The sequence below is a fragment of the Oncorhynchus mykiss genome, chromosome 19 (genome assembly GCF_057628025.1).
Source record: "Oncorhynchus mykiss isolate SJ-2025 chromosome 19, ASM5762802v1, whole genome shotgun sequence".
In the NCBI taxonomy this organism is placed as follows: Eukaryota; Metazoa; Chordata; class Actinopteri; order Salmoniformes; family Salmonidae; genus Oncorhynchus; species Oncorhynchus mykiss.
In genome coordinates this window covers 52,620,487-52,647,679 of record NC_143040.1, presented here as the reverse complement: position 1 = coordinate 52,647,679, position 27,193 = coordinate 52,620,487, and the positions used below count along the sequence as shown (strand labels likewise).

Below are 27,193 nucleotides of genomic sequence, written 5' to 3'. Positions count from 1 at the left end.
ACACACAGGGGGCGAAGTGAAATGAAACAGTGATTGTGTGGGTTAGGTACTCACAGCAGGACCAAGCTTCTCATGGAGCTCATCAATGACCACAATGTTGACATGGCTCTCATCAATTTCATTATCATCTGAGGAAGGGAGACATCTATTTGTTGAGCTACATCGATCATATAGCTAGCTACCTAATGAAAAAAGCTAATGATGCAAACCTTTGGCTTCAGTTAGCTAAATGTGTACAATAGAGTATAAAACATGAGGTTACTAACTCAGTAGGAGATTCTTCCTGTATGGCTGAAACTCTGCCACTGTCAGGTGACAGTCAGGTCTGTGGTCACTAGAGTTATCTGTGCCACAAATTGAATACAGGGTCAGTTTCTTGCATTATTACATGCAATACTAATAAGACATTCATTTCAATGTGAGCAAAGTAAACAAAAACAGGTAAAGATATCTTAATAGAAAATTACTCAAGTAAAATTGAAAATCAACCAGTAAAACACTACTTGAGTAAGTAAGTAAGTCTAAAAGTATTTGGCTTTAAATATAATTAAGTATCGAAAGTAAGAGTAATTGCTAAAATATATTTAAGTATTAAAAGTAAAAGTATAAATAATTTCAAATGTCTTTTATTAAGCAAACCAGATGGCACCAGTTTCTTGGTTTTTAAATTTACGGATAGCCAGGGGCACACGCCAACACTCAGACATAATTTACAAACTAAGCATGTCTATTAGGGATGTTCTCTTGATAAGTGAGTGAATTGGACCATTTTCCTGTCCTGCTAAGCATTCAAAATGTAACAAGTACTTTTGGGTGTCAATGTATGGGGTAAAAAGTGCATTACTTTCTTTAGGAATGTAGTGAAGTAAAAGTAAAAGTTGTAAAAATATGAATAGTAAAGTACAGATACCCAAAACAACTACTAAATTAGTACTTTAAAGTATTTTTACTTAAGTACTTTACACCACTGTCCATAGTTAACATTAGTTGATCTTTCACCCATAATGATATGTCAATATCGCTGCCGTGACCAAAGCACTAAAAGAAGGTGAGTGAAATTAAGGACTTCATAATGATTGATGGAAAGGGGTGGAGCGTGGGAGGTTGGAGGGGACAGACGTCATCATCATAACCTTGCATGATGTTTGAGAATAATCTTTATTGTCACTGCATGGTGTGCGCATAAAGAAGACTGTACATTTAGAATAAAGATTGCACTGTATGCAAAATTGCTGCAGGCAGACAGAAAGTTCCTCAACTGGAGAGTTATCTGGTAAGCAGCCTTAAAATATAATATAATGAGTGCCATACTCTTTCCAATTTTTCCAAATAGAATGAGTCTATTATGGTTGGGTCATATAATAATTTTTTTTCTGAGTAATGGTTTTGTGAAGTTTATAAAGTAGACAGCTGAAACAAAGTGCACTGGGCCATTGTGGCTTGCACAGAGTTGCTTTGGGTTATTTTTATAATGGTTTTATGTTTCCTAATGCCTTGTCCACAGCAGGAAGTTACTGTCTTGCAACAGTAGTACATATTTCCTTACAATATATAACACATTAAACCACAGTCCAATCGAATCTACTTCAAACATCACAAAGGCATTGTGGGGTGTGGGGTTACAGAATGCACAGAGGGAATTATTATATCTGCAAGTTATTCACTTTCATAGCCTAACCAGTCTGTGTGAAGATTTTAACATTTGGAAAGTTCATCAAATAGAACAGTTGAATTAGAAGGTAGGAAGGTATCACATTTGTATGACTGTTTTATGTGTTTTTTGAATGTTGATTATCTGTAGAATGTGGAGAACATTCCTTTAGGTTTGAGCTATCTGCTGACATGTCACATATTTATTTTATAGATGGAACATGCTCAGTAGTGTTTAGAATGTATGACAAAGATTCTGGTAAATACTTGAATGTGTGCTGACTACAACCACATGGCGGCAGATTTGAGACATTTTGGGCCTTTTATTATATTACAGAATGTAGCCCTGTGAGAAAAGTGAACAGTGAATCTAACCCATTGTCAAAAGTCAGAGAGCAAATGGTTGAATGATGTTCTCAGTCATAAAAAATAACTGATTTCAAGGAAGTGCAAGCCCTACAGTGTTAGCAATTATACTAGATAACAATCCTTAGTCCATCTTGCCTAATGCAGAAAGACAAGGGAGTATAGTATTTCCATCCATATCAGCCTGGTAGAATCCATATCACACAGTTAAGGGTGGATGGGGGAAAGAAGTCTCTGAGTAATGGGAGTAGGCCAGGGGAATGCACACAGATAACATGAGTTTCTGAGTTTCAGGAGTTTCGTTTTTGTTTTTTGTATCACAGTCTATGACCACACGATGCTATGACTAGTGCTTGTGTCAACATGATGACTGGGTTGTGTCATGTTTGACTGCTTCTCCAGAACCTACTCAACCAATGTCTCCATGAAAATAAAAACAAATTAAAAAATATTGGATAACAAATAACACATGCATAGTTAGTTCTATATTAGATGCAGACCAAATACATGTGTATTTTATTATTTTGTTATTTAAATACATACTTTCTGTGTATTTCCGTTTTTTCAAATAATATGTACAGAATCAACTACTTCTGTTGTAAGTATTTGAAAGTATTTTCAAATAATGTCCTATAAAAAGCCTACTGTTTAAAAAATATTCCAAATACAACATTTTAAATACCAAACAGACATGGGTTCAAATGCATGGGAGTGTTGGGTATTTTCATATACAGTGCATGCCAATACTTTCCAAGTGTATTTCCAAATACATTCCAACATTAAACTACTTGTGTTTAATATATATATATATATATATATATATATATATATATATATATATATATATATATATGCAAATACTTAGGCTACTTCCCAATGTCTTTGAAAGCAATTACTGAAATCGAAAATGTGTTTATTTCTCTCCCTCGTGAGGTGGGAGGATAATACAGGTTCACAAAAGTAACAAATAAAGGTAGACTTACCAATTAGTTATAGTGTTTTTACTGATTTTACTAATTGGTTAATGAAATATGAAGTGATTAAAACTCAAATTCTCTTACCAAATCTGTAAATTAAAATCAGTAATGGAATTATGCAAAGGAAGATATTGCGTATTTCATTAATTATAATCCACATAATAATTCACATTTCCTGTTGCTGCAGGATTATTGAACTGCTGTGGCAAACTGGCTCAAATGAAGATCCTGTTTTCTTCATGTTACTGTCCTCTGGTGGTCAAAGCAAGTGTGAAAACAGTCTAGACAACCCCTCCCTCTCTCTCTCCTTACCCACTGAGCACTGACCGACACCGGATATCCATGGAAGTCGAAAAGTAGTTGAAATTTGGTCAGTCCGCCCTGGCCTTGATTTCAACGTCCAGTCCAGTCTGGAACGGACCAAATCTGGACCAATCATGTTTCACAAGTTTGGACAGCACAGTAGAGCACAGTAAAGTAAAGTTTCTACCATTTTCCATCCTAAAAAAAAGAATAAGCAAAGGCTTTGATTTCTGTTCAAACAGATGGAAAAGACTTAGAAAAACATCTAGCATAAAAAGTCTTAAAAGGTATTAGAAATACAAACAGAATAATGTTGAAATAAAGACCCCTGACAACTAATATCAACATGTATATTTTGATTAACAGTTTACTTATCCCCCTGTCTGGACATGTGTGATTAGTCCTAACATACACTACATGATCAAAAGTATGTGGACTCCTGTTCGTCGAACTTCTCATTCCAAAATCTTGGGCATTAATATGAAGTGGGTCCATCCTTTGGTGCTATAACAGCCTCCACTCTTTTGGGAAGGCTTTCCACTAGGTGTTGGAACATTGCTGCAGGGACTTGCTTCCATTCAGCCACACAAGCATTAGTGAGGTCAGGCACTGATTTTGGGCGATTAGGCCTGGCTCGCAGTGGGAGTTCCAATTCATCCCAAAGGTGTTCGACAGAGTTGAGGTCATGGCTCTGTGTAGGCCAGTCAAGTTCTTCCACACCGATCTTTGACAATTTCTGTACCTCGCTTTGTGCACAGGGAAATTGTCATGCTGAAACCGGAAAGGGCCTTCCCCAAATTGTTGTTGGAAGTTGGAAGCACAGAATCGTCTAGAATGTCATTGTATGCTGTAGTGTTAAGATTTTCCCTTCACTGGAACTAAGAGGACTAACCTATGAAAACAGCCCCAGACCATTATTCCTCCTCAACCAAACTTTACTGTTGGCACTATGAATTTATGCAGGTAGTGTTCTCCTGGCATTCAACAAACCCAGATTTGTCCATTGGACTGCCAGATGGTGAAGCGTGATTCATCACTCTAGAGAACGCATTTCCACTGCTCCAGAGTCCAATGGTGGCGAGATTTACACTACACCAGCCGACGCTTGACATTGCGCATTGCGATCTTAGTCTTGTGTGTGGCTACTCGGCTATGGAAATCCATTTCATTGAGCTCCCGACGAACAGTTGTTGTGCTGACATTGCTTCCTTTGCCCCCGTAGTGAGTGCTGCAACCGAGGACAGACGTTTTTTATGCATTACGCGCTTCAGCACTCAGCGGCCCTGTTCTGTTAGCTTGTGTGGCCTACCACTTCGCGGCTGAGCCGTTGTTGCTCCTAGATGTTTCCACTTCACAATAACAACACTTATAGTTGACCGGTTGAATCCACTAATTTGAAGGTGTGTCCACAGACTTTTGTATATATAGTGTAGCTCTTAGGGGAATTCAACAGGCTCACATAAACATCTTTATAGGGGTCTAAAGTCTACTGTATAGTAGAGAGCTCTGACGGAGAGGAAGGCCCCACCTTTCCTTTTCTGCAGGCACAGCAATACAGCAACACATGGAGCTGTGGTCATGGTGGCAGTGTAATTCCAGGGAACCTGAAGACACTCGTCATGGTTTGATTGGCATACAGCGTAGGGGCACTGTGAATTAACCTGCCACAAACCTATTGCTGCAATCCATTTAGTTATTGCACACTTAAATGTGATAAAATTGATTTAAAACTCTATCCATTTGTAGTCCTAATAATCTATGAAACAACACATTTTCTGATAGTTAATTGATAATATCAAAAAATGGCAATTTAATCGTGACTCATGCTTTAATGTCAAATCACTATACAATGGCAATAGACTAATAAAAAAACAGGTCAGGCGGCCTACTCATTCTACTCATTTGAGCTCGTATGTGCCCCTATGCATAAATTACTGAGCAGTGACATTGGGCGCATCACCAAAATAACTTTTGTTCAAGTGCGTTAACGCCCACACAGCCACAGCACGATGCATAATTTGTGCCGTTCTCTTTGACAAGTCAGGACGATGGTGAGCTCCCCGCCGGCGCACGGCCGCACACTGAACCAAGCATACAATGTTGCTCTCATCGAAACGGACACAGATGGATAGTCTCGTTCAACCACTTGTTGCCCAGTATCTCGCTATGGGCTGCCAATCCAAAGAAAATGGACAAAATGAAAATGTGGGCTCGAATGGAAAGGAAAAAGAACATTCGTAAGTTTTTATTTTATAACGAACTCCTTCCTGTGTTTGTAAAATAAACTAAATAGGTTTATGGAGTGCGTTACGTGCACAGTTTAAATACAGCGAATATGGTTTTGTCAATTTGCAACATACGCAGTTATAAAACCTTTATTGACACCGAATATATATTTGAATCTTGTACACTTTTCCAATGTAGTCCTAATTTAAATCAGACACGTTTGGTGGTTCTTGGTCGTAAAGTAACTTGAGTGCAACAATTCAGTGGGATTTATAAAAGCATCGGCCAGAGCGCACATAATGTGCACTCTCAAAACAGCTTCCCTTTAGCCTATGTGTTCTCTCCTTCGAATTGTATGGCATAGTTGAGTGTTTTTAATTACAAATGTAGCTTATAGTGTGGAAAGTGTATCGAACAAGTGCATGGCATCCTCTCTGTTTATCAGCCATCTAACTGTTCATCTAGTGCAGTTTCCCAACCCTGGTCCTCGTGTACCCCCAACAGTACACATTTTTATTGTAACCCCCTGGCAAACACACCTGACTCAACTTGTCAACTAATCATCAAGCCCTCAATGAGCTGAATGAGGTGTGTTTGTCCAGGGCTATAACAACAATGTGTACGGTTGGGGGACTGGAGGACCAGGGTTGGACAAACACTGATATAGTGGTTCCCATAATGGAAGTCGGTAATCAATGATTTCCCCAAAGGGAATTGAATGAGAACAATAAAAAATAGCACAGCTACTGTAACTGTAGGATACATGGTATTAAACACGTTTATTATTGTGTAATGAACATGACAAGTGTTGTGTTAGTTGCAATATTTTTGGTACACTTTAACCTACATTATATTTGAGTGTGTGACTTCATTGTTTTGTATACTTCAATATTTTAATGTTCACTGCATGCTGTGAAGGTTCTGTATACTTCAATGGTTTAATGTTCACTGCATGCTGTGAAAGTCCCCTAGAAACACACACACACACACGCACGCACGCACACACACACACACACACACACACACACACACACACACACACACACACACACATACACTCATACACATAAACATACAAAGCTGTGCTTTCTACACCTCCCTCTATCTCACTCCCTCTCTCCACCACTGCCCCTCCAGACGTCTCTCTCCGGGACCGGGTAGTGGCTCCAGATCTAAGGTCTGTCCACCGGTGCCTGCCCGGCCTCAGCGGTTCAACAGGCCCAACCAGGCCCAGATGACCCAGGGCAAGGTCACAATGTCTCTGCCAGGACACTTCACAAAGGGGGCCAGCTGGGAGGAGGTGATCCAGGCCTGTATCCAGTCCTTTGGTGAGTCTATGTGCTCTGGGTTGCTTTTGAGTTTCTGCCAGCAATGCTATTGGTAGCTAATGTGCTGCATATTTCTCTCTGTTATTTGAAAATGATTTCTGGCTCAGTCGGTAGAGCACGGCACCAGGATTGCATTTCTGCTGGGACCACGTTACATAAAATTGATGCATGCATGACTGTAAGTCACTTTGGATAAAAGCATCTGTTAAATCACAATAAAATATGTTTTTGTTTTTTGTTGCATGTAAAATTAGAAACACGTTTAATATTTTAGTTTGTTGAGCTGTACAAAATGGTTGTGCAGGTCAGGATCCTTGTCATTAGTTCTGCTTGTTAGGTTAAAGCATGCGCTTCATTTGATCATTTTTAAATGTCGCTGAACCTCAATTTATTTTAAATCAGTACGGTGAGTGTTTCCTGGAAGCACCTGTTTTTCTCTGCGTCTAGCTGTTTGATGTTAAGAGACCCTGTCTCCGTTAAACTGTCACCATTTACAAGGTATCTCTAATTCGCATATAGTGCTCGGTTGACACAAACAGACCATATTTGAAGACTTAAATGAACTAGCCTCTATTTGTTGTCTAACAACATGGTCTTCAGTCTTTTCTTTTGAGATAAGTCAGGGATTGACATTAAGGTCTGAAAGGCACATCAGGAATATTTTTGGTTGCCCGAAGATTATGATCACTTGCCCAAACATTTAAAGTAGCTATTTTCACCTACAGATGGGAGGAACCAGAAATACCAGACTACTGCAATTTTGGTTGTAGGTTCAACGTTTGCGACTGCTCAGGTCAATTGCCCCGGGCAATAGTGCAAACCTTTATACCAATCGCTGTAAGGCTGTATAATTGTATGTGTATCCAACTATGCCTGCTCTGAATATGAGATAACACAATCATGCAACAACTGAAGTACTGATTCAGTAGATGTGGAATTTGATTTAGGCATATCACATTAGCAATACATTAACGTAACATGAAAATCTGTTGGCTGCACTATCAATGCTGTCAAAAACCCTGTCAAATTAGAATCATGTTTTCTACGAAGTTGTCTGGAGTGCTCTCAAAGTTATGGTGATTATGTCTATGAAGAGGCAAGCATTCAGATTACCGTTGCTTGGAGACACAAATGGAGTGACGTGAGAGTGATGAGGTGGTACAATGGACTGAATACAGAAAGTGACATCCCCTACTTACAGTTTCACTATCTGTCAGGGGGAACAATAGCAGAATAATGGCTGGCGGTTCATTTAGGATTCAGATTTAAAAAAATATCAGCCAAGTTAATCAATTGAGAGCAAGAAATTCAAATCCTCTCATCGGAATCTGGTCTGGCAATAAACAGGCAGGGTTTTTAAATCCAGGTTATTATAAGGGACAGAATGGAGGAACCTAGTACAGAGGGGTTTAAGAGGGCTGAACGTTTCCCAGCAGCTGCTGTCTCACATCAGAGGCTGACCCCGCAGGTCCTGGGGCTCAGGCACCTTTTTCAAATGTGAGAGCATACGCACAAGCTATTTGAAGGATTAGCTGGCGGCTGCTAGCCCAAAGGTCAGCTCTCCAAACGGACCTCCTCAGATGCTGACCACTCTTTGAAATGCAGAGGACCAAGGGGCGTGGATCAATAATGTTTGACATCATCATTCACCCTCAAGTTCACGCTCCACAGTTCCACTCACCCACATTGCCCGAAGTCTCTACGCAATCATAATGTTGATGGACAGCAATAGGCAGTGTATATATTTGAATGCCTCAATCGTAGAAGACATTTTTAATTAAATGCATATTCCATGTAAATCATGTATGATGCAGGCACAGAACCTGTGAATGTCACAAAGAGATAAACCACGAGTCAGAGATAAACCACTGCAGACTCGGATGTACTGTAGACACTAATGTGAAAAACCTTTATGTGCCTATTGCAATCAATATATGTACACTTACGGAGCATCATGGCTGTCTGGGGGTTTTGAAGTAAGTTCCTGTACTGAGGAATGTATTGTTTGACATGTAAACCTACAGCTTGCTGGTACATTCAGTAGAAAGAGAACTATTGAAAGTGTGCAACTAATAATGAAATTGAAATCTCTGGGGTCTCTTAGATCGTTCCTTACCGGTTCTTTCATGTGTACCGTAGAGATAAGCATAAGGCTGATGGAGGCAAAACAAAAGGATCATCCAGCCCAGTTTCTGTACCTCTCTGTCAAAACAAGGAAAGACTCCTTGCACCGGGGCTTTGCTGATGATGCCTATGATAATAAAAACACTCAAAGTAGGGCAACACTCCCAGCTCTTTGCTGTGTTTGTCATCATATCCCTCCTCCTATCCCAGTGCCGCCTGCTGCTGCTTTCCTAACTTTCCACAGTGAGTAAGACAGAGGGGATTTCCTTAGCAATTAGTCAAGTCTGGGTTGGCAGGGAGGTGTTGTCAAATGATGAAGCAATTGTTTACCTGGTAGTGAATCAAAACCGCTTCCTTGTTATTTTAGGTCATTTTAGAGCACCTGGTTGTCTAGGTCTTAATTGAAAGGGAGAAAATAAAAGACACTGCCCTCCTTGGAATGAGTTCGACACACCTGTTTTAGAGCATGACTTGCTTGCAATTGTTACAGCCATAAAAACAGCACTGTTCAGTTTATTATAGTAGAGGAAGGATAGTTTGCTTGTTTTGCATCACAGTCCTTTTACATACTGTACAGTGACAGTATAAAGCTTAAAACCTATTGATCTTCTAGATGTTTCTTTTTTACTCTTGCCAGTTTTTTATCCAGTAACATTGTCTGTGTGTCATATTGTAGCTGGGAAGGTAACTTTTCATTGACCATTGGGGTGTTGTAGCCATTGTTTGAACGAGTAAACAGAACACTCCCGTACCAGCGGTGCAGGATATATGAGGACAGGATTAGCTGCCTGCTGAAGTGGCCCAGTGAGATAGATAACAAAGATTAGAAATGAACATGTTGCCATGGTGTCTGTGGTATTTCAAGGAGATATGGGATAAGTGGGGACCCATGGAAACTGGAGTCCTTGTGTGGAATCAAGACAATGCCAGCTGTTTAGGTTCAAAGTTAAACACCATTTTAATGGTTTCGTCAAGGTTCTCTCTTAGCCACGATTCAATTTCCAGAAAGTTACTGGCAAATTGTTTAATAGTACCTGGAATGGAAAAGATCGGAAGTCTACACTCTTAGAAAAAGGGTTCAGAAAAAGATTATTTGGTTGACCACATAGGATAACCCTTTTTGGTTCCAGGTAGAACCCTCTGTGGAAAGGGTTCTTCAAAGGGTTCTCCTATGGGGGCAGCCAAAGAACTCTTTTAGGTTCTAGATAGCACCTTTTTTTCCTAAGAGTGAAGCAAAGATGTTTCCTATTTCTATCCAATAGACAACCATGATAGTGAATCACCTACTTATAATCAAATCAAATGTTATTGGTTATATACACGTGGTTAGCAGATGTTATTGGAAGTGTAGCGAAATGCTTGTGCTTCTAGTTCTGACAGTGCAGCAATATCTAACATGTAATCTAACAACTACCTAATACACACAAATCTAAGTAAAGGAATGGAATAAGGATATATAGAGTTGAAGTCGGAAGTTTACATACATTTAGCCAAATACATTTAAACTCAGTTTTTCACAATTCCTGACATTTAATCCTAGTAAAAATGTCCCTGTCTTAGGTCAGTTAGGATCACCACTTTATTTAAAAAATGTGAAATGTCACAATAATAGTAGAGAGAATGATTTATTTCAGCTTTTATTTCTTTCATCACATTCCCAGTGGGTGAGAATTTTACAAACACTCAATTAGTACTTGGTAGTATTGCCTTTAAATTGTTTAACTTGGGTCAAACGTTTCGGGTAGCCTTCCACAAGCTTCCAACAATAAGTTGGGTGAATTTTGGCCCATTCCTCCTGACAGAGCTGGTGTAACTGAGTCAGGTATGTAGGCCTCCTTGCTCGCACACATTCTTTCAGTTCTGCCCACAAATTTTCTATAGGACTGAGGTCAGGGCTTTGTAATGGCCACTCCAATACCTTGACTTTGTTGTCCTTAAGCCATTTTGCCACAACTTTGGAAGTATGCTTGCGGTCATTGTCCATTTGGAAGACCCATTTGCAACCACACTTTAACTTCCTGACTGATGTCTTGAGATGTTGCTTCAATATATCCACATAATTTTCCTGTCTCATGATGCCATCTATTTTGTGAAGTGCACCAGTCCTTCCTGCAGCAAAGCACCCCCACAACATTATGTTGCCACCCCCGTGCTTCAAGGTTGGGATGATGTTCTTCGGCTTGCAAGCCTCCCTCTTTTTCCTCCAAACGGTCATTGTGGTCATTATGGTCATTGTGTAACTCTGTGTTGTTGTATGTGTCGAACTGCTTTACTTTATCTTGGCCAGGTCGCAACTGTACATGAGATCTTGTTCTCAACTTGCCTACCTGGTTAAATAAAGGTTTATGGCGGTTTTGGAGCTGTGGCTTCTGCCTTGCTGAGTGGCCTTTCATGTTATGTCGATATAGGACTCATTTTACTGTGGATATAGATACTTTTGAACCTTTTTCCTCCAGCATCTTCACAAGGTCCTTTGCTGTTGTTCTGGGATTGATTTGCACTTTTCACACCAAAGTACATTCATCTCTAGGAAACAGAACACGTCTCCTTCCTGAGTGATATAACGGCTGCGTGTTCCCATGGTGTTTATACTTGTATACTATTGTTTGTACAGAAGAACGTGGTACATTCAGGCGTTTGGAAACTGCTCCCAAGGATGAACCAGACTTGTGGAGGTCTACAATTTTTTTTCTGAGGTCTTGGCTGATTTCTTTTGATTTTCCCATGATGTCAAGCATAGAGGCACTGAGTTTGACGGTAGGCCTTGAAATACATCCACAGGTACACCTCCAATTGACTCAAATTATGTCAATTAGCCTATCAGAAGCTTCTAAAGCAATGACATCATTTTGGGAAATGTTCCCAGCTGTTTGAAGGCACAGCCAACTTAGTACAGTATATGCAAACCTCTGACCCACTGGAATTGTGATACAGTGAATTTTAAGTGAAATAATCTGTCTGTAAACAATTGTTGGAAAAATTACTTCTGTCATGCACAAAGAAGATGTCCTAACTGACTTGCCAAAACTATAGTTTGTTAACAAGACATTTGTGGAGTGTTTGAAAACGAGCTTTAATGACTCCAACCTAAGTGTATGTAAACTTCCGACTTCAACTGTACATATGGATAAGCAATGACAGAGCGGCATAGGCAAGATGCAATAGGTAATATAAAATACAGTATATACATATGAGATGAGTAATGCAAGATATGTAAACATTATTAAAGTGACTAGTGTTCCATTTATTAATGTGGCCAATGATTTCAAGTCTGTATGTAGCAGCAGCCACTCAATGTTAGTGGTGGCTGTTTAACAGTCTGATGGCCTTGAGATAGAAGCTGTTTTTCAGTCTCTCGGTCTCAACTTTGATGCACAACGTGTTACAGCGGACCAACAAAAGCTTTTCTCAGTTCAGATCGTTTGTAAAAGAAAGGCTAATGTCGTTAGGAATGGAGTCTGCAATTGCTACTTTGCAGTGGTGTAAAGTACTTAATTACAAATACTTTAAAGTACTACTTAAGTAGTTTTTGGGGTATCTGTTCTTTACTTTACTATTTATATTTTTGACTTATACTTTTAATTCACTACATTCCTAAAGAAAATAATGTACTTTTGACTCAATACATTTTCCCTGACAACCAAAAGTTGTTAGCAGGACCGAAAATTGTCCAATTCACGCACTTATCAAGAGAACATCCCTGGTCATCCCTACTGCCTATGATCCGTCAAACTCACTAAACACACATGATTTGTTTGTAAATTATGTCTCGGTGTTGGAGTGTGCCCCTGGCTATCCGTAAGTAAGTAAAAACAAGAAAGTTGTGCTGTCTGGTTTGCTTAATATAAAGAATTTGAAATTATTCATACTTTTACATTTGATACTTAAGTATATTTTAGCAATTACATTTACTTTGAAACTTAAGTATATTTTAACAATTACATTTACTTTTGATGCCCAAGTAGTATTTCACTGGGTGACTTTCACTTTTACTTGACTCATTTTCTATTAAGGTATCTTTACTTTTACTCAAGTATGACAATTGTGTACTTTTTCCACCATTGTTACTTTGTGGATACAGGTAACGATGTATTCCTTGAGATCTTTCCCACTGGGCACAGACGTCATTTCAACATCATCTGGTTTTGGTTGAGTTGTCTAACTAACTAGAATTCAACATGAAATAAAATAAAAAATGTCATCATGTCATTTGATTTAGGTAAAAAAAAAGACTAAATTCCATTACGTTGATGATTTGTTTTCAAAATCCAATCAGTTTTCTACGTTCATTTAACATCATCAAATAGATTTTTTGTTGTTAAAATGACGTGGAAACAACATTGATTCAATCAGTTTTTGCCCAGTGGGTTTCCACATTGTCATATCCTTTTTAAAACATTTTTTATCTCCAGTGCCTCTAGGGACAAAGCTGTTAGAGTAGATGACAGTGTTAGTGGCTGCAGTTCTCTGTGATGTCTGTAGCGTTAGCAGAGGTAAGGGGAGGTGGTCAAAGACAGGAAGTGAGACACGACAGAGAAAAGTAGACCACAGGAAAGGCAGAGACGTCCAGGTATGGTGTATACCAGCATATCAAGCATGACCTCAGATAGTAGGGGAATTGGTAATGTTAGTTGTACTTAGATGACAATGCTATCATACATGCCATTTCTTTTTATACATGTCCGTTACCCAGTGACTAGATACACTTAGAGATTTGTATTTGACACATAACTGGCACATTATTGTGTTTATGGTTGATTACTATCATTCTTTTTCTGTTATTGCATGCCTTTGCAGACTTGTGGCTGAAAGAATCTACGTAGTTTTAATAGCTACATCCCCTTGTTTTGTTGACATTGATTCTTTGCATGACATGACTGCTAGATTTTGTTATCCAAGAGCTACATTAGCATTGGACATTGATATTCAGAAATCATTTTCTTGTCCATATGAACTCTCAACCATCTGCAGTACAGTATTGGCATTGTGATGTGCAACAGAATGTCTGCTGACTTGCTCCATGTGTTGTGTGCTCTCTTTCAGACGTGGAGGGCTCTGTATGTGGGAGCAGCCACCTGATGAACATCACCCTGACCATGCACCGACTCCTCATGTCCTCCAGTGACCTCCTGGAGAAACTCACCTCCCTATATCCTTTATCAAGCAGACCCAATGCTCTGCGGCTGCTCCACTACAGCCAGAACTATTATTGAGTTGGCACAAGGACCTGACCAATCTGTTGTGCCAAACATAACACCGGATCTTTACCGGCTGTGCAGCACTGCTTTGTGATTTGGTTGTCGGTAGCAACGGCCAATTAAGATCCAACTTGGCTGACAAGGTGCCATGTCATCGACGCCTCACTCCTCCAATCAATGTGACTATCAGTGCCAATATGTGTGCACCCCAATTTCCTATTACTGTAGATTCTTTACATGTCTTTGTTAGCTCCAGTACACATCACCGTGTTCTGTTTCAAATTCCATGTCTTCCGGGTACCTTACACTTTTTTTTCTATGACCATCTTAGCTACACAGGACCATTCAAAAAACATGATTCTAAAGGTCACTCTAGAAGCCTATTTTCTGTTTAAAATGAGCTGTATACAACAAGAAGGCCCGCACACTGTTAAAGCTCCCAATTCACAGATTTATTGACAACGTTTCGATCCGAAACGGATCTTCATCAGGTCACACACAAAACATACACAGTTCACCTCACATGACCATTGCGGACATGACTCATGGTGGGTGCAAAAACATTTGTATATCTCTAATAATTAAATACTAATGAGATGGGTGCATGTAATGGTTTCAGAACATAATATATATTTACAAAATGACCAAATGAGCGGTATGTAATCTAAGCCTCCATTCAACAAAGAGCTCTGACATCACAAAGTCTAGAGGAGCAGCAGTACTGGCCCAGTGAGGAGGGCAATAAGGCTATGGGCTTCAGGTGTTAATGACATCTTCCCAGACTGAAGTCCTCTTCAGATATAAGCACTGCCTCTCAACTGACCAAGGAGGCTTGCTCACCAAAACCTACGTCACACCTCAAGATGCACAATGTGTCCTGCCCTCTATTTTGAACCCCTGGGCTCGTTCTGAGCCAAGGTCTCCGAAGCAGGCATCAAATATTGTTAAGAGCAGGTTAGGAACAAGGGAAAGCCCTGTAGCCATTAATGCCATTTATTGTAAACACATTCTGGCTTTGGGATGGTGTAGGCGGCTCTCGAGCTCCCATGATGGAATTAGCCTTTTTATGTGCATCACTTCAAGCTGATTTCTGCCAATAGAGTGCTGTGGCGAGGCTTACAGTGCTGGCTATTTTTAGCCCTGTTTTATATACTAAGAAGAATGGAAATGTTTTTTATTTTGATTAATACAATCCCCTAGGGATTCTGGTCACTCTGTACCTACCGAGCATATGGCACAGCAGCTTAGGTAATAAACTGTTCTCACACTCAAAGCCATTGAGGGGTAAAAGTAACATTATGTAAGCTGTGTTTTTAGCTAGTTAAGAGAACATGTTTTTACTAACTAAAAGGGTACTCTGCCAGCAAATGTAATACACAGTCTGTTTTGAAAGGAATAGTGAATGTGTGTTGGGCACGTTTAAGACACTTTTATCCAAAGCAACCAAGCAATCCAACCCATTGCACTATAAAAACCATGTTTCAACCAAATGGGCTATCGGAACCACACACCACCAGAATGATTCATTTGCTGATGCTCCTAACCAGTTTTAACCATTTGTGATCGCCTCCTCCCAAACCACCAAATATCACACCTGTTTCCTCCACTAAATATAATAAACACATATTTGGAATTGTTTACTTAGATCAGGGGTGTCAGACTCATTCCATGGAGGGCCTAGTGTCTGCTGATGTTTGCTTTATCCTTTCAATTAAGGCCTAGACAACCAGGTGAGGTGAGTTCCTTACTAATCAGTGACCATTCATCGATCAAGTACAAAGGTGGACACTCGGCCCTCCGTGGAATGAGTTTGACACATGTGACTTAGATGAACAGAAATGAATAGACACTTTGTCCTGCATAGTGATCCAGGTCGTTTATTCACTAATAAATCCCACATACAGTGCCTGGTCTCTTCCCTGACTCTAAACAATGTGCACACATTTTACTATACCAGTGAATCATAATGTATCCTTAACTGGAGTTGTTACATTTAAAAGCGCCGTGGAGAATGAGCAGTCCACAGAATGTGAGAGGATCTGCTACTTCATCAGGTAACTGTCTGTACCCCGTGCAGGTGTCCTGATCCTGTCACTACCACAGGGCCTGCTGGGGTCCACTAAAGCTTTCACACAATACCTCACTGTCCAATCATTCTTATGAAAGAGCTTATGAAATCCACTTGTCACCTAATTATACAATATTCTGAAATTAGGTTAATGGTTTAGGTGAGTGTTTCCCAAACCTGGTCCTCGAGTATCCCAACAGTACACATTTTTATTGTAACCCTGGACAAGTACACCTGATTCAACTTGTAATCTAATTATCAAGCCTCAAAGAGCTCAATGAGGTGTGTTTGTCCAGGGCTACAATGAAAATGTGTTCTGTTAGAGTTACTCGAGGACCAGGGTTGGGCAACACTGGTTTAGGTCATGCTATTATTACATTTGCATTAAACTACAGTGTTGATTTCTTATTAGATAACTAAACAACTGGGGTTTAGAGTCAGAAGTATAGTATTTAATTGCAGTGAACAATCTATTTTCTATCTATTTCAGGTATTGGATCCAGGAGTTCTGGACAATGTTCCGGTTGCACAGCAGCCTGTCTGACTCCATGGAACAGTTCCAGGATCTGATCAGAGATCAGGGCCAGGAGAGGCTGTGCCCTCTGTTGCAGACTCAATGGATGTAAGTATCCCCAGTATATTACTGAACAGAACGAATATCTCTCTGGCTTAACATTCATGCTGATGTAATGGTTTCATGCCTGTGTATTACACTATATATACAAAAGTATAAGGATTCAAGTTAGTGGGTTTGGCTATTTCAGCCAAACCCTTTGCTGCCAGGGGTATAAAATCAAGCGCACAGACATGCAATCTCCATAGACAAACATTGGCAGTAGAATGGCCTTATTGAAGAGCTCAATGACTTTCAACATGGCACTGTCATAGGATCCGACAAGTTAGTTCATCAAATGTCTACCCTGTAAATGCTTTTATTTCTGAAGTGGAAACGTCTAGAAGCAACAATGGCTCAGTCGCGAAGTGGTAGGTAATACAAGCTCGCAGAACGGGAACGTCGAGTGCTGAAGCGCATAGTGCGTAAAAATCACCTGTTCTTGTTTGCAACACTCACTACCGAGTCCAAACTGCCTCTGGAAGCAACGTCAGCACAATAACTGTTTATCAGGAACATAATGAAATGGGTTTCCTTGGCCGAGCAGCCTCACACAAGCTTAAGATCACCATGCGCAATGCCAAGCGTCGGCTGGAGTGGTGTAAAGCTCACCACCATTGGGTTCTGGAGCAGTGGAAACGCATTCTTTGGATTGATGAATCACCATCTGTCAGTCTGACTGACTAATCTCGGTTTGGCAGATGCTAGGAGAACGCTACCTGCCCAAATGCATAGTGCCAACTGTAAAGTTTGGTGGAGGAAGAATAATGGTCTGGGGCTGTGTTTCATGATACGGGCTAGGCCCCTTATATCAAGTGAAGGGAAATCTTAAGGCTACATCATACAATGACATTATAGATGATTCTGTTGTTCCAACTTTGTGGCAACAGTTTGGGGAAGGCCCTTTCCTGTTTCAGCATGACAATGTCCCTGTGCACAAAGCGTGGTTGATACAAAAATGGTTTGTCGAGATTGGTGTGGAAGAACTTGACAGGCCTGCACAGAGCCCTTACCTTAACCCGATCAAACACCATTTGGGTGAATTGGAACACCGATTGCGAGTCAAGCCTAATCGGCCAATATCAGTGCATTTTCACTACATTTTGTTAATGTAGTGTAGTTGTATATTTCCTGTCTATGTTGTTCACCATGTTGTGTCACAGAAATGACAGGCACTGGTCTCAGAAGCCCAGTCAGAAAATCAAGGCTAACAGTAGTAAGAAGAGGAAAGTGTCTCTGCTGTTTGATCACCTGGAGCCCATTGAGCTGGCTGAGCACCTCACCTACCTGGAGTTCAAGTCCTTCTGTAGAATATCAGTGAGTAGAGTCCCAATTCGCCTGAATGTGATCGTTATTAACACTATGACATTGGGAAGAATCTCATAGCACATGCGCTCTACTTTAGGTATCGCAATGCATTCCAAATGTGTTCCCCAACCTCTGTCCTTTTAGCAAAATGAGTCAGCATATGCTTTATTATTTCTGACAGTTTGCAGACTACCAGAACTACATCCGCAGTTGCTGCATGAAGGACAACCCCATGATGGAACGTTCCATTACCTTGTGTAATGGTATCTCACAGTGGGTGCAGCTCATGGTTCTGAGTCGGCCTACAGCTCAGCTGAGAGCAGAGGTTTTCACCAAGTTCATCCATGTGGCTCAGGTATGGCCCTAACTATTCCTGCTCCTTCAGATCTATCATAGACTAACAATCTCTCTACAGTTTATGTGTAAAAAATAACTAAATGTCCACATACAAGGTATTTAGGTTCCATGTTTTGTACCCTCTCAAAGAGTGTTTGTTCATAGTGTATATCCAGTGCCTTTTCCTCGGCTTAAGCGAATACATGTCTACCATCTCATACAGCACAGTGAGACCTACCTACTGCTGAGCTGCAGAAGCACCATCATTTGTAGTTACATAATGCATATTAAAAGAGGGCTGCTAATGACTCTCAAGAGTTCCATGATGGGCTTTTAGTGCGTCAAAGAAGCTTGCTAACAGAGAATGTGTGCTCTGAATATTAACAAAGCACAGGCCATCCGCACTAATAGATTTATCAGGTGAAACACTGACACTCAAGTGCTAGCAAGTGTACCATGGAAAACATAACTAGTGGCTCTAGTTGATGAAATCTGGTTTATTATGGCTCTTCACCACTTTATTCACATGCAAAGCTGTGTCCTGAAAAGTGATGACGAGCTGAGAGAGTTGGATGGAGAGGCCGAGTTGGATGGAGAATCTCTCTAGGTTACTTTAAAGGGATACTTCAGGATTTTGGCAATGAGAGTCAAATGATGAGAGTCAAATCATTTTTAGTTTTCTGTGTCCAGTATGAAAGAAGTTACAGGTAGTTTCGTAAGCCAATGCTACATAGCGTTAGCGGAATGACATGAAGTCTATGCTATCTGATAGTATGCTAGAAGATACAATAGACTTCCAGTCATTGTGCTAACGCAAGGTAGCATTTGTGCTAGCGCTAGTTAGCAACTTCCTTCAAACTGCACGCAGAGACATAAAAATGGTATCCACGAGTTCATCTGACTCTGGGGAAGTAGATAGAGGTCCTCATTGCCAAAATCCTGAAGTATCCCTTTAATGCACTAGTCAGATGCTGCTCCTCTACCTTCTCTTAATGTATTCCACATCAATGGGTTCCAGTGTCCCACAGCAGGGATATAGCATCAATTAGGAACTGAGAAAAGTGTGCCAGTATTATGAGTGCATTATGCAATCAATATTGGAGTGCTACTTGTGGGGTGTACTATTGGTTAACTCCGGGGTTCATTTAATTGTTTGTGTATGTGTTAAACAGAGCCTTCATCTTATGCACAACTTCAATACACTAATGGCTGTGGTGGGGGGCCTATGCCACAGCTCCATCTCCAGACTTAAAGAGACCAGTTCACATGTATCCCACGAGGTCACCAAGGTACATTATTTATAACATTATCATAACTTGATCTATTGATCAGTATGTTGACAAATGTCTCCAATATATGCATACTGTACAAGGTGATCATCTACAATATCTTCTCTGCTGTCTCTTCTCTCCGCAGGTGCTGAATGAGATGACAGACCTCCTGTCCTCCTGTAGGAACTATGACAACTACCGTCAGGCGTACAGCAGGTGTGCAGGCTTTAAGATCCCCATCCTGGGGGTTCACCTCAAGGACCTGATCTCAGTCAACGAGGCCATGTCAGACTACGTAGAGGACAACAAGGTGAATGTTCAGAAGCTCCAGGCTTTGTACAACCACATCAACGAGCTGATCCAGCTACAGCAGATCACCCCACAGCTCGATGCCAACAAAGACCTGGTCCACCTTCTCACGGTTAGTACACACTTAAAATGCCACTGACACGTTTATGCCTACAATGCAAAAATGACACAAACATGTAATCGTAATATCAGTGCAAAATATCAAATTCATAGGCTAGTACACACTACTGTGTTCGTTGGAATATATCAGCTGTTTGACCCTGGTGTCCTCTACTGCTCAGCTGTCCCTGGACCTCTACTACACAGAGGATGAGATTTATGAGCTGTCTTACACCAGGGAGCCCAAGAACAGCAAAGCACCCGTGAGTAAAAAAGGGACATGAAAAACTGAAAATAACCCTAGCCATATCACGTTCACTGTGTTATGGCTACGGGTATTTTCAATTTAAAACATATAATAACACTCATTAAGACCCAGTTAGCTTTACTGAATCATTTCTGAATGTCCGGAAATTGGATGTTGTATATCTCATGAACAAACCTATTGAAAGAGAATAAGCACTGACACTTTTTTTTAATTGGCCCATTTAACATCAGTATGGTCTATTCTACATCTTCTGACAGTGTTCTGATCATCTGTTTTGTTTTACATCAGCCCGCCACCCCCTCTAGACCTCCAGTGGTTGTGAACTGGGCTTCAGGAGTGCCCCCAAAACCTGACCCCAAAACCATCAGCAAACATGTGCAAAGAATGGTGGATGTGAGTTATCCATGACCTATCACACTGTATTCTCACGCACATTGTATTCTGTTTCATAAAAAAAGTAATTGTGTTATGATTATTGTTATGTCATGGCTGTTATGTAATGACTAATATTGTTTACTATATACATTATTTCTCTAGAAGTTGTGGTTTTACGCCACCTCTCCTAGTTGATCTATTGTGCTTCATGTATCCCACTACAATTTCTTGTCCCTCAACAGTCCGTGTTTAAAAACTATGACCATGATGAGAATGGCTTCATCTCTCAAGGGGACTTTGAGAAAATTGCTGCTAGCTTTCCATTCTCTTTCTGTGTCATGGACAAAGAGAAGTAAGTGGAGTGTATGGTTTCTTTGTGGGTGAATGGGCTCTCCTTTGGCACATTTGACAGTTCATTGTAACTGCATGGGTTCATTTGTGACTGCAGAGAAAGGAAACTAAAGTGGAATCTGTTAGCAGGGTCTGTAGCAACAGGAAACAGAAATAGCATCAGAACTATGAGCTAGCCATTCTCACTGTGGTCAACTGACAGGTGAAACCACAAACCTTTTAACCAGTTAGCTACTGGATTGAAACTGTTGAAGTGAAAAAAACTGCTAGTTTTGGTTGCTCCTATTTCAATGAAGACCTATGAAATGGTTCCCAATGCCTACACAGCACATTGCAAACATTTCTTATCAGACAGTTTGTTTACATGAGATATGCTTTGTGTTGTCCTGCCCCAGGGAAGGCCTCATCAGCAGAGAGGAGATCACAGCCTATTTCATGCGTGCTAGTGTCATCTGTTCCAAACTGGGTCTTGGCTTTGTCCACAACTTTCAGGAGACCACCTACATGAAGCCCACATTCTGTGACAACTGCTCCGGATTTGTAATTCACTACTCTATACTGGCCTGTCTTCAGCTAGACTGTAGTTCTCATTAATAGGGCCAGGAGGTTTTCCAGACCATGTAACTGGAACAGGAAAAAAGTTGGCCCTTAGTTATAGACTACTCATCAACAATAGCAATGCAGTTACGACTATAAATGACAATATTTAAACATGCTAATTTTTAAATATGCATCAGCTGTATTATCTATTAATAATCTTAGCAACTTCCTCTTCTCCATTACAGTTGTGGGGCGTCATAAAACAAGGCTACAGATGCAGAGGTGATTCTTCTTTTTTTTTACTGTCACTGAGTTTAGACTGGAATATTCCATAGTGTTTCTATATATGTCATACTGTATGTAGCTTAGAGTTCAGTACGTTGTACTCAGTACTTTGTATTGTTGATAGAATACAATGTTAGCAGATGTTGTTGATAATGGGGAGGCCGATGTTCTTGATAATGGGGAGGCTGTGAGGAGCAAGTGAAGTGTAGCTATCTTAAGAAGAAGCTGCGTTGTGTGGTTTCTGTCATGCAGACTGCTTGCTGAACCTTGCAACAGATAAAAGACTTGAGTCTGCAGTCACAACCACAGCATTGCTTTTTACCCTCTTCCCCTTGAAACAGTCAGAAACACACTGTTTTCATGGCAACATGTACGTAAAGGTCTGAGAACTGTTCTGTTCCACAGGCTGAGCAGCAGCATTAGGCTACTGAGGGGGAATGGATGCTGCATTAGCTAGTCGGGTGCTGAAGTGTTCCGTTAGTAAATCACAACAAAACATAAATATGCATTCTCTGTGCAACCCAGCAAGACCATACAAGTATACATGTTTAACTACCTCCTTTCCACCTCTGCTTGCTCTAACACATTGTCTGTATTCTCTTGGCCTGGTCACAGACTGTGGTATGAACTGCCATAGGCTGTGTAAGGATCAGGTGGCGTTTGAGTGTAAGAAGAATGCCAAAGGCAGTAGCACCTCTGAAGGTCCACTAACGCCAGACTCCACACCCAGCACCACATGTGGCCCGGAAGGTGAGGAGGGACACACACAAACACACAAACACACATACAGTGCATTCGGAAAGTATTCAGACCACTTGACTTTTTCCACATTTTGTTACGTTACAGCCCTATTCTAAAATGGATTAAATCGTTTTTTCCCTCATCAATCTACGCACAACTCCCCATGATGACAAAGCAAAAACAGTTTTTTTGAAATTTGGTGAATGTTTTTTTATTTTTTTATACAGAAATATTACATTTACATAAGTATTCAGACCGTTTACTCTGTACTTTGTTGAAGCACTTTTAGCAGTGATTACAGCCTCGAGTCTTCTTGGGTATGACGCTACAAGCTTGGCACACCTGTATTTGGGGAGTTTCTCCCATTCTTCTCTGCAGATCCTCTCAAGCTCTGTCAGGTTGGATGGGGAGCGTCGCTGCACAGCTATTTTCAAGTCTCTCTAGAGATGTTCGATCGGGTTCAAGTCCGGGCTCTGGCTGGGCCACTCAAGGACATTCCGAGCCTTCCCAAAGCCGCTCCTGCGTTGTCTTGGTTGTGTGCATTGTCCTGTTGGAAGGTGAACCTTCGCCCCAGTCTGAGGTCCTGACTGCTCTGGAGCAGATTTTCATAAAGGATCTCTCTGTACCTTGCTCCGTTCATCTTTCCCTCGATCCTGACTAGTCTCTCAGTCCCTGCCGCTGAAAAACATCACTACAGCATGATGCTGCCACCACCAACCTTCACCGTAGGGATGGTGCCAGGTTTCTTCCAGACATGATGCTTGCTATTCAGACCAAAGAGTTAAATCTTGGTTTCATCAAACCAGAGAATCTTGAAGAGCCTTGGTGGTGCCAAACTTCTTCCATTTTAGAATGATAGAGGCCACTGTGTTGTTAGGGACCTTCAATGTTGGACTAGTAACCGAAAGGTTGCAACATTGAATCCCCGAGCTGACAAGGTAAAAATCTGTTGTTCTGCCCCTGAACAAGGCAGTTAACCCACTGTTCCTAGGCCGTCATTGTAAATATGAATTTGTTCTTAACTGACTTGCCTAGTTAAATAAAGGTAAATAAAAAAATGCTGCAGACATTTTTTGGTACCCTTCCCCAGATCTGTGCCTCGACACAATCCTGTCTCAAAGCTCTATGGACAATTCCTTCAACCTCATGGTTTGATTTTTGCTCTGACATTTGCTGTCAACTGTGAGACCTTATATAGCCAAGTGTGTGCCTTTCCAAATTTACCACAAGTGGACTCCAGTCAAGTTGTTGAAACATCTCAAGGTCGATCAATGGAAACAGGATGCACCTGAGCTCAATTTTGAGTCTCATAGCAAACGGTCTGAATATTTATGTAAATGTGTTTATATATCTCTTTTTTTTAAATACATTTACAAAAAGTTCTAAAAACCTGTTTTCTCTTTGCTGTTATAGGTTATTATGTGTAGATTGATTCAGATTTTTATTTATTTATTCAGTTTTAGAATAAGGCTGTAACGTAACAAAATGTGGAAAAGTGAAGGGGTCTGAATACTTTATGACTGCACTGTACACGCATACTAAATAGGTTCTTTATCTAAAATAGTTGTAACCACATGTAGTGTAGTAACCAGCCAGAGCAGCTTTGTGTTAGAAATCTAAGGCCACAGAAGGTCGCCATCTGTTGGCCTATAAGTAATATAACATCCTCATTGTGCTTACTACAGTTATATAAACTAAAACCTATTTTGTTTCAGATAGGCCTAAACTGTACCATTCAATGTTGCAACCATTGTTGACACTGGTAGAGTGCAAATACACAGGAACTTTAAAATGCCAAATCATTACTTGAAAGATACAGTTTGTTTTTGCAGATGATAGTGCAGGTTTAAGCTACTTTATGGAAAAGTAGCACAGCATCCTGGGTAGTTTCCCTGTGTAGGTGGATTCAAACTGTCATACTGCTCGCTAAAGTCAAGGACCTGCCTCACTTACCGTAACACTGGATTTGCTTTCAGGAACTACTAAAAATAACATTCTGTGGTCAGACAATCACTCAGTTGACTTTTTCTTAACCTTATGGGATGCAGACTGTATGCAAACACATCACTTCAAAACCCCAAAACGGATTGAAATGGGTTGAACAGATCAGATTTGACTGACTATCTTCATGATGTTGTTTGTGTTAGGCTCAGAAGAGGGGCCTTTCCCGTACCCCTCAGAGGAATGTAGGGACTGGAGCCTTGACTCACCGGCCCCCTCCCATCTGAGGCTCCCCCCTGAGCTGGCCATTCCTGTGGGGGTCCACCGCAGCACCCAGACAGAGGGCCCCCACGCCCCTGCCCCCCCTCAAGAGCCTAGTCGGCTGCAGCCAGTACAGTCCTCTCTTCTGGCCCCTGTACCCTCCTCTCTCTTGGCCCCCATACCCCCCTCCCTCACCCCATGCCCCAGCCCGGTGCCCCAACGCAAACGACGGGCCTACGCCAAGTGGGAGAACAGAGCCTCTACAGTGCTACAGCCCAAGGAGCTGGACGAAGACAACAAACCCACCTATGATACTCTAGAAACGGTGAGATTCAGACACCACTGGGTTACTGATACGTGTTCAATTGTGTACATTGAATGTACTACATTCTCATTTCTAGAGTTTTGAACATAAGGTTGACAATTCAAACAAATAAACAATGATAGTGAATGATGTTGTTCTCAGGAGAACCAGAAGCTTCAGAAGAACAACGAGACGCTGCGTAAGAAGCTGAGGGAGACGCAGCGCGAGGTAGAGATCCTGCAGACACTCCTAAAGAGGCACGCCCTTCACTCCGTGGTGGAGGACTCCTCCTCCTCCTCCTAGCCAGGAACGCCCCTCAGCCGGTCAGACACACCCACTCTATGACATCACAGGTGATGCTCAGCCATCTGTCTCCAGAGCCACTGACAGTACTGTATGTCTTGGAGGACCCTAGTGCCACACAGTCGAGAAGATACACAGAGGGACCAAAAACTCCCTGTGAGGAGACGCCGTTACTCACAGTATGGTATATACAGCCAGTCTTAACACCAGTTGCAGCCAATCACAGCCAAAACGGGGTTATGAGGCAAAACCAATGAAAGTACCGTCCTGAATAGGACACAGACAATCAAAGTACAGTACCAGCCATCATGGAACATAGCCAAAACATATCCAATCAGTGTGCCATCGGCTTTGGGACTCTGACAATCAGAAAACCACACAGTATGGCAGAAAGGCCAGGAAACTGGAGAAGTTCATTCAGGTGGACTGTGTAGTTATTGTCCTGCCTTAGGTAATAACAAGAATGCATATTGTATACAACATGTAAATCCACGTGATTTCAATGTTACTGTCCATATTTATTGTTAAAACACTACAAACTCTAGAAAAAGATAAGCTGTTCCATTTTTTTTATACAGGTAGATATAGACAAATAATAGTTTTGTATGTATGTGTAAGACGTTTTATCGAAAGAATAGATTCAACCACAGTTTTCTCATGTATATTTCATCAGCTCAGGGTTGTCCATAGTAGCAATTAACATAATATTAGATGTTTCACCAATGACATACCGTGTAAATACCCTAAGCGCATGATATATTGTGGTGCCATCGTACCAGTATTTCTCTCAAGATGTCCTCTCTCAGTATTGCTGTCATAATGAATGTTATAATAAAGACATATTCTCTATTAGTCATGTTGGGTGAGTTTTCTGATTCAATGGGTTCTAATTTGTCTTTGTTGCTATGGAACTGACAGTAGCTGTGCGATAAGTTCCACTAGGTGTCACTGAATCCCTCTAGAATGTTGGCATAGCCAACCACCAATACATAACTGTTTTATATCTATGCCTACCACTCTGCCTGCTTTCATAATTGCTTGACGGTTTTCATTTTGTTTTGTCCAACTTTGCTAAAATAATTGAAAATACAGCTCACAGTGACTACTATTTGCTGGATAAATGTATTCCACTTTCTCTATTCAACCTCATCACAATAGCTGTGAACCAGTGGAAACAGTGCCATTACCTCTCAGTTGGAGATGAATGGGGAGTCTAATAGGAAAATAAGAAAATCCTTCCATAATGTCAGGGAACGTGAGCAGGGTAGTTGATTGTAGAAATCAGCCTGGACCGGTTGGTTCTGCTCTTAAAGGGATAGACACCCTCGCCATCAGAGGTTAAGAACAATAAGGCTCCACCTCCACAGTAAACAGGTGAGGTTGTGACTACCTATATGGCATGAATCTCTTATTTTAACCAGACTTAACAGACTGAAAAGCCAGTTAGAAACAAAGTATTGATGGAAATTGATATTCTATTTAGAGCTATTGTCAATCTCTGCTATGTAGCTTTTATAAAACCTCCAACATCAAGCTAAAACAGGAAACACACCACAAAGCAAACACTGATGGTGGTGGCTCAATCAGTGAAAGAAATTGCATTTGCAAGGGAACAATAGAGCAGTGTGAATGTGGTTCCTATCTTTTG

The 27,193-nt window shown here is 40.9% G+C and overlaps 1 protein-coding gene across 2 annotated transcripts; it reads left to right on the top strand.

Moving 5' to 3' along the window:
- The first annotated feature begins 1,131 nt into the window (after window positions 1-1,131).
- On the top strand, window positions 1,132-26,397 carry LOC110497935 (RAS guanyl-releasing protein 1). 2 transcript variants are annotated; one of them, XM_090211347.1, is made up of 17 exons: window positions 1,132-1,273; window positions 6,660-6,850; window positions 14,018-14,125; window positions 16,166-16,226; window positions 16,731-16,862; window positions 18,017-18,170; window positions 18,343-18,516; window positions 19,670-19,786; window positions 19,914-20,189; window positions 20,359-20,439; window positions 20,733-20,837; window positions 21,062-21,171; window positions 21,566-21,710; window positions 21,956-21,992; window positions 22,611-22,745; window positions 24,884-25,263; window positions 25,405-26,397. In XM_090211347.1, exons 2-17 carry the CDS (start codon window positions 6,757-6,759, stop codon window positions 25,543-25,545), a joined length of 2,250 nt encoding a protein of 749 aa, XP_090067473.1. In that variant the 5' UTR covers window positions 1,132-1,273; window positions 6,660-6,756; the 3' UTR covers window positions 25,546-26,397. The 2 variants fall into 2 exon arrangements, with proteins under 2 accessions (XP_090067473.1, XP_090067472.1); XM_090211346.1 differs by lacking the exon at window positions 1,132-1,273 and adding an exon at window positions 5,270-5,533.
- The last annotated feature ends 796 nt before the right edge of the window (window positions 26,398-27,193 follow it).